Raw genomic sequence first — 8,010 nt, forward strand, 5'->3', positions numbered from 1 at the left:
AAAAGGGGGGGGAGCTGGGCTCAGTGGGTGCAGAGGTGCCCCAGCCGCTCGGGGAAGGGGATGGGGGCGCTGGGGTTCTCCCCCCCGCCTCCTTGTCTGGGGACCGGGCCCAGCCCTGAGACAAGAACATGCACATTGGGGGGGAGTCCCCCCTTCAGGCACCAGCTTTCCCGGAGGAGGGCAGAACGGGCTCTTCCTGGGCTTGAAGGCACTTGGGGGAAGGAGGGGAGGGGAGCTGACGCTCCACCGGCCCCCCAACCTCTGCCAGGGCCCGGCCCCCTCTGGGCTGTCCCACAGAGACCTGCCTGAGAGTCCCAGAGGCTCAGGGCCCCATTCAAAGTGGGTCCCGCCCACGGAGCTGGAGTGGGAGTGCGGGCCCGGCAGAGGCGCATGACAGCGGCCGAGGTGCTGTGTCTGACGCGTGGTTGGCTCCAGGGGCCTCCGGCGTCCCCCTCAGACCTTGGCTGCCGGCCGGGGCGGCTGCTGCAGCAGGGCCAGCGTGTCCCGCTTCTCGATGGAGCGCAGCTGCTTCTTCTTCGCCCGCTTGAGCTTGGCGGGGTTTCGGATCTGGGGGTGCGAGGGCAAAGCAGTGATGAGGCTGGAGTCTCCCCTGCTCCCCAGGGAGAGGGAGGCCTGGAAGAGGGAGGGGCAGGGGGCAGGGGGCAGGGACGGGGCGCCACTCACCACTTGGACGATCTCGGCCTTGCGCTCGTTCTCCAGGCGGCGTTTCAGGTTCTCGGCGCGGCGCTGCTTCTTCTCCTGGGTGCACAGGGGGGAAGACGTGGGTCTGGGTGAGGCAGCCCCGGGCTCTCAGGCCCCGGAGGGAGAGCTGGCAGAGTTCCGGGGCGGGGGGGGGGGGGGACACGACACACAACGACTTATATCCGGGTCCTGGTGGTGGGCAGGTGGAGGGTCCATGGGACCGCCGTATGGGGAGGTCCTGACTCCACCTGAGAACGTGGGCGCCTGGGCAGGCAGCTGAGGACAGAGGCTTAGGCGGGGCTGCGGGGACTCAGACACCGTGCTCCCCCCTGGGAAACTCAGGCACATGTAGACAGAGGCCCCTGGGAGGCGGGGGGCCGGTCCCCTCACCCCACCCTCTGCCCCTGAAGTCCAGGTGCCCAGGTGCGGAGCTAGGAAGGGTGGAGGCCGCAGGAAAGAGGCTCTGGTTCGAATCCTGGCTCGGCTACTTCTTAAAGGGTGACCGTGTAGTTAACCTCTGTGCTTCGCCGTCTTTACAACGAGAACGCCCACCTACGCTTGTTCGGGGGAGTGAGGGGGGCGCGTGGGGTCGGCCTGCGGTGCCCGGCCACTGGGAGCCCAGCAGGTGGATGTAGAGGGAGACCGTCTGGGAACAGCTTTGCTCACTGCCGTCCCTGCTGGGCCGGGGTGGGGGTGGACTCCAGGTTGCTGCAGGGCCAGGGCCGCTCTGGGCTATGGGAACTGAGGGGGCAGGCGTGGCCTGGGCCCCGGTGAGAAATGAGAAGTGAGACTTGGGCTCCCAGGCAGGAGGTCTGGGCGGGGCGGGACAGGAACACCGTGCGAAGCACAGCGAGGAGGCCTCTTGCCCAAGAGGGAGCCGGCTGCATAGGAAGTGAGATAAGGCCTCAGCGCAGGCGACAGCCTCTCCTTCTAAGGACCTCAGGCGCTGGGGCGACTGAAGCCGGTACAGACGACTGAGTAACGGGCCCCCTCCCCTCGGCGGAGTCCAGAGCCTGGGGCACGGGATTTGATGCCTCCTGTGCCCTGGGAGCACCAGGTGGGGTGTCCCCTGGTAGCCCTGGTCCTGGTGGGCGTCACCGCCGAACGCCTCGGCCTCGATTTCTCTGCATGGCCCGCTGGGGCTTCCCCGAGACTGAGAGGTTGGGCGTGAGCCTCCAATGGGCATGTGTGGCCCTGGGAGAGTATCGGGGAGCTAACGGGGGGAAGTGTGGGCACCCACGGTGCCGACGTGTGGCAGCCGCCTCGTGCAGAGCGACAGCGACAATCCGGGAAAGGCTTCCCCACCTGAGCAGGGCCCGGCGCCATCTCACTGAACGTCCTCCGCCTCCCGCCAGTGGGCACGGGGCTTCCTCCCGGCCTCCCCCATCCTCGGGCCGCGCAGAGCCCGGGCTACACTGGACAGCCCACTGGCTTCCCTGCCCTGTGGTCACAGACTGCGCTTCCGCTCCCGGCCAGGCCCCCTGCCACCCTCGGGCTCCAGAGAGGCCGCCAGCTTCCACCTAGGCACATTGTGCGAGCATCCCCCCCCCCCCCCCCCGCCCCTGCCAGCAGACACTGGCTCCGCCCTCACTGCCGGCGCTCTCCTTCTCCTCCTCCAGGTGCCGGGCGAAGTCCTTGGCCAGCTTCCGCTCCTGCCGCTCCTTCACCTTCCGCCGCCAGGAGGTGCGCAGGGGCTTGTCCTGCACCATCTGGGAGAACCTGGGGCAGAGGGGCTCGTGGGGTCCTGCGCTGCACCCGGCTCTTTCCTCCAACCCAGTCAGAACCACCTCCCGCCTGCCTGCGTGCGGGCAGCCGCCCCCCCAGGTCAGACCCGGGGCAGGCAAGGGCTCCCCTCGGGCTGCCTGCCCTGTCTTAAGCCTCTGAGGTGGGGACTCCTGTTCTGTCCGTTTCAGAGGAGCAAGCCCAGGCCCCCCCGTTCCCGAATGAATCCCTGCTTGTGACCGAGTCCAGGCCCCAGCCTCTGCCACGAGGCCCTGGGAGTGCCCTGGAGAGGGGCTCCTCCCTCCGGGGCGGCGTGAACGGGCAGTTCTGTCACGTCTGGAACCTCTCTCTCCAGGAGAAAGGTGGGAACGGCGTAGCGCAGGCTCGAGGTGACCAGGGGAGTCTGGAGTTTCTGACGTGCGAGAGTGACAGGAGCCACAGGAGGAAAGAGGTCACCTCTGGGCGAAGGTGCCATGACACCCAGGTCGGGGTCCTGCCCCGGTGCCGAAAGCCGTCCCCGGGAAGGGTCAGTCCAGCTCTTCTGGGCCGTCTTCTCCCCGTCCTGCTCCACGCGAGTACGGCACAGTCTGTACCTTCACCCACACCTGCCCACCTCCAGGCTGGTGTCCTGCTCCCCCACTGGGCCTGCTCTGACCCCACATGCCCCTCACTGCCCCTCCCCTCCACAAGGCCCGCTGCTGCCGACCTGGCCTCCTGCGCACAGAACGGGGCTCAGGATGCACTTCCTCCTGCCCCAAAGCGGGGTCTGCGCAGCCCGGGCAGAGGGTACTGGCACACAGCCAGAGCAGCGCTCCCAGCAGAACTTTTGGTCATGGTCGCAATGCTCTACAGTCACACTGGCTGCTGAGCACCTCAAATGTGCTTGGTGTGACTGAGGAAATGAATCTTTAACTGTATTTCATTTTAATCCATTTAAATTTAAATGGCCGCACGTGGAGGTGGCTAAGGTGTTGGGCCGTGCGGTTCCAGAGCATCGCTTTACCTGGAGGTGGAGGGAAGACAGGCCTGGGTTCCGAGGCCTGAACCAGCCCCTGTGGGATGATGGCCAGGCCGGGGGCAGGAAAGGGCTCCCTGAGTCTCAGCACCTTCACGCACTAAATGGAGACGAGAGCTGTTCCCATCCCGAAGGCTGGTGGGAGGGTCACTGAGACAGAGCTGAAGTCCTTAGCACAATGCTCTGCACATAGTAGGTGCTCAATAAACGCCACCCTTCAGAGAAGGGACAGGCCCGTCCACGGAGCACCGTGCAGAGGCGGCATTTGGCATGAGCCGGGACGGTGGGCTGCAGCCAGGCCTCCAGCAGCGACGGCCGCCCTCCCCGTCTCTGGGCTCACTCCCCAGCCACTGCAGCTGCTTCCTCGAAGGTCCCAGGCATCAATTCCGTGGCCTTTAGGCCCTAATCCACAAGACCTGCCTGTAGCCTCTGAAGGTGTTTTAATGCTAGTGCGACCGCCTCCTTCCCGGTTTCTCTGCTTCCACCCTGGCCTCCTGCGGTCTGCGCTCCCCCAGTCTCTCTGCAGAGCCCGTTTCTCACATGTAACATGAAGAGGATCCTGGTATGTGAGAGGAGGCTAAACCGGCTGCTTCCCAGGGCTCATGTGCAGACCACACGCAGGATGCATGCTGGTCCCTGTTGGAAAGGCTCACCCCCGGCCAGCGGCCCAGTGATGGCGAATCTATGACACGCGTGTCAGAGGTGACACGCGAACTCATTTTTTTGGTTGATTTTTCTTTGTTAAATGGCATTTAAATATATAAAATAAATATCAAAAATATAAGTCTTTGTTTTACTATGGTTGCAAAGATCAAAAAATTTCTACAGGTGACACGGCACCAGAGTTAAGTTAGGGTTTTTCAAAATGCTGACACGCCGAGCTCAAAAGGTTCGCCATCACTGGTTCGCCTGTCCTGTGTACTCAGTGTTGGTAACACTGTATCACAAAGACACATGACTGTAACATGACAGTGGGTGGACGCAGACCTCACCGCTTCAGCAAGTCATGGCGGCTTACTGGCTTCTGCCTCCCGCTGGAGAGGGCAGACAAAGGTGCATAACTGCCTGTTGCATGAATTCACAGGTGAGGCCTGCAGGAGAGGCCAGGGGCCGCGGAGGAAAGCAGCTGGAAACAGCCGTGCGGCCCCCCTCCCCGCGGCCCCAGGCCTTCCGCCACCTTCTCAGGATCATCACCCGTTTCCAACTCGGAGGCTGTCTCCAGACGGCACCTGCCCGGCGCCCGGGGAACCCGCCCGCCACGCCCCGCGCTCCCCGCCCGCTTTACCTCTTCTTGGCGCGGTCCTTCCACACCCGCCCCGACTTGGGCTTTCCCTTCGGGATGATGGGAACCTCCGCCTCCTCCTTCCGCTTCTTGGGCGCCGGGGCCTGGGCTGAAGGTCCTGTCCGCTCCTTCGGGCAAAGGCCGTCTCTTGCCAGCTCCCGGGCCGGCGGTGGCTGGCTCGGCAGGCGCTGGCCCCGGGGGGCGCCGGGGGGCTGGGGTGCCAGCTCCTGCGGTGGCGGCGAGGGCTCCGGGCCCGGCGCTTGCTGACCGGGGTGAGGTTCCGGGGACCCAGGGCCCGACGGCTGATGCTGGAGGGGCCGCCGGGACAGCTCCTCCGCACCCGGGGCCACCCTCGCGCCCGGTCCTCCGCGGCTCCCGAGGACCTGCGGGGACTCCCCGCTTGGCTTGGGCTCCCGTCGGGGGCGCTCAGGACTCGACGCTGGCTGTCTGCGGGGAGACTCCAGGCCTGGACCTTGCTGGCCCTGGGGGGACCCTGGGCCCGGACCCGGCTCCCTCCGGGGGGACCCCAGGCCTGCCCCCTGCCCTAGGCTGGGCGATCCCGGGCGTGTCTCGGGCTGACGTCGGGGGGACTCCAGGCCGGGTTGCCGCACACGCCGAGGAGACGCGGGCTCCCTCGTTTCTTCCAGGCTCGACTCGAATTCCGCAAGGGCTCGTCTCGCCCGCGGAGCTGCGGTGGGGCTCTCGGGAAGCTCGGCCTTCGGGCCTCCCAGCCGCCGGCTGCGCCTCAGCGGGGTGTCCATGGCTCAGCCGGGAAATTTCCCAAACCCGAGCGCACGTGCAGTCTCCGGGGCGGCCGGCGCCGTCCTATGACGTCAGGAGCCGCCATGTTTGTGCTGGGCGGAAGCGTCCGTAGCCAAAGCGGCCATGTTTGTTCTGGGCGGGGCTTACTAGGCGCATGCGCAGAGCGCTGTGGCGCATTTGTGTGTGATGGAGTGAGTTCTAGCTTGAGGTCGCGGTGGCCTTTCCTGCTGTCTGCAGAAGGGGAGAGAGTGCGCAGGCAGGGAGGGGCAGGGAGACCCATTTCCGGGAGAGAAGAGAACTGGGAGAAGATCCAGGGAACCTGCAGGCCAGGCTGGGTGAAAACTTGGCCGCTAACCTACTCCTGGGCAATTGGGTAGGGGCCCGCCCCCTCTGGCCTCAGTGTTTTCGTGTGCCGCGTGGGTGGCCTTGCACTGGCTCCGTGCACGGACCCTGTGGGGGCACTCCTCCCTGCCCAAGTGAAGGAGGCCTAGCAGGTCCTGGAGGCGGGCGATCTCTTCGTCCTGAGCTGTGGGTTAAATGTGCACACCCTCGCCTTCTCTTCTCCCGCCCTGAGCGGAAGTAAATGTATGGCTCTCGCCCTGGCTGGTTTGGCTCCGTGGATAGAGCGCGGGCCTGCAGACTGAAGGGTCCTGAGTTGATTCTGGCAAAGGGCACGTGCCAGGGTTGCGCGGGATCCCTGGTAGGGGGCGTGCAGGAGGCAGCCCATCCAGGATTCTCATCATTGATGTTTCTCTCCCTCTTCCTTCCTTTTAATATATCTTTATTGATTTCAGAGAGGAAGGGAGAGGGAAAGAGAGAGAGAAACATCAATGATGAGAGAGAATCATTGACTGGCTGCCTCCTGCACATCCCCTACTGGGGATCAAGCCCGAAACCCAGGCATGTGCCCTTAATCAGAATCAACCTGGGACCCTTCAGTCTGCAGGCTGACGCTCTATCCACTGAGCCAAACCAGCTAGGGCCAAATATATTTTTTTTAAAAAATTAAATAAAACTTATGGCCTTCCCTTTTCAACATTTGCAACATTTATGGGTGAAGTTGAGGTACTGGTAAGACGCACCCCCTTTGCCCTGGCTCACCTGGGCCCTCAGCCAGGCTGCATCCCCTCTCAGGCGCCCCTTCGGCCCCAGTTCCAGCAACCGGGTGGATGGCCTCGGAGCGTCCTTTGGGCCAGTGGCCGTGTCCCAGGGTAAGACCTGCCTCCTCCCCTTTGCATGAGGCCCAGGCAGGGTTTGGAGTCTTTCTTAGGAAGAACATCCTGGAAGTGGCCCAACTGCATCCCCGCTCTCCTCCAGGGCTATTCTTAGACCTGCCTGGGAATGGCCGTCTGGGGTCCCAGGGCTCCTGTCCCAGCGGCCCCTGGCTTCTTTGTTTCTCCATCGGAGGGGTTGGGCAGGGGCCTGGGAAGTTATCCAAGGATGCTGGGGTGGGGGGCGGAGGGGGGGGGCAGAGGCCAAGGGCAGGGCAGGCGTCCTGGGCCTCCGTGCGGAGCACAGCTCCCACCTGCCGAGTCATCTGCAGGGTCCGAGGGAGCCAGCCCCCACTGACCGCTGGTCAAGGAGGAGATGAGGCTCAGACGAAGGGTCCTGGAGGAGGAGTGTGGGGCGTGGCTACAGCGTTTGGACAGGTTCAAGTCTCAGACTAATGAGCGAGCACGGTCCTCTCATGGCAAAACCAGGTGCAAGTCCCAGCTTGGAGGGCAGAGCCCTCCCAGCACAATCATAGCCAAAGGCTGTGGCTGTAAGCTCGACCTTATGGTCCGAACCTGTGGTCCCACATGGCTGAGTGATGCGGGCTTGATAGAGTTCAGGTGCATGTAATTGAGTGGATTAGAACATTGTTAACATCTTGACCACGCCCTTACTTTGCCTCGTGGAATCTGGTATAAAATGAAGACTCGGCTTGCGGGCGCTGGCGCTGTCTCTCCATCAGAGAAGCAGCGTCCCACCGAGACCCAACTTTTATTCTCTTGTCTTTTCTAAGTCCTTCACCCCCACACCCCACCCCCCGCCCCGTCAGGTTCACCCTTGGCCGGGCGGGAGAAGTGGATTGAGGATCCCTAACACCCCGCCCTCCCTGACTGTGCCACTCAGCAACACAGTGCCCCCTGATGAGGTCGCCTCCCAAGGGTAAGGTGGGGCACGGTCTCTCCAAGGCCCTCCCTGTCATCGGAGTAACTGCACCCTGTGCCTCTCGCTCGGGTGTTAGTCCCTGGCCCCCTGGCTCTGGTGCCCGATGCAGAAGCAGCCTGGCTGGTCCTCGCCCAGCTCCTCCAGCCCCAGCTCTCGGTTCCTTAAAGTCCTGCACCTGCCGGAGACCCGAAAGGCCAGCCACCGGCAGCCACGCCCAGCACGTGTGACCAGACCGGACACCACCCCCCCTCAGACCTGCTGGCTCCCTGCTCCTGGGCTCCTCCCAGTCCCAGCACCAACCTGCTCAAACACCTTAGAGCAGTGGTTCTCAACCTTGGCTGCACATTAGAATCATCTGGGAATCTTTTTAAAA

General features: G+C 63.8%; 1 protein-coding gene across 1 annotated transcript; it reads right to left on the minus strand.

Annotated features, from left to right (window-relative positions):
• Positions 1-179: 179 nt before the first annotated feature.
• Positions 180-5,612, minus strand: CCDC86 (coiled-coil domain containing 86). The gene is made up of 4 exons (XM_006108633.3): positions 4,725-5,612; positions 2,302-2,421; positions 685-769; positions 180-567 (listed from the first exon to the last, which is right to left on the minus strand). The coding sequence occupies exons 1-4, from the start codon at positions 5,480-5,482 to the stop codon at positions 454-456; spliced, it is 1,077 nt and encodes a 358-aa protein (XP_006108695.1). The 5' UTR covers positions 5,483-5,612; the 3' UTR covers positions 180-453.
• Between the last annotated feature and the right edge of the window lie 2,398 nt (positions 5,613-8,010).

The sequence above is a fragment of the Myotis lucifugus genome, unplaced genomic scaffold, assembly GCF_000147115.1.
Source record: "Myotis lucifugus unplaced genomic scaffold, Myoluc2.0 scaffold_2885, whole genome shotgun sequence".
NCBI lineage: Eukaryota > Metazoa > Chordata > Mammalia > Chiroptera > Vespertilionidae > Myotis > Myotis lucifugus.

Excerpts from the sequence above, each read along its gene's own strand:
- CCDC86 (XM_006108633.3), bottom strand. The coding sequence starts at position 5,482 with ATGGACACCCCGCTGAGGCGCAGCCGGCGGCTGGGAGGCCCGAAGGCC. Across the intron at positions 770-2,301 it reads CTGGAGGAGGAGAAGGAGAG|GTGCACCCAGGAGAAGAAGC; the intron begins CGCCGGCAGTGA and ends GTCTTCCCCCCT. Across the intron at positions 568-684 it reads AGGCCGAGATCGTCCAAGTG|ATCCGAAACCCCGCCAAGCT; the intron begins GTGAGTGGCGCC and ends TCGCACCCCCAG.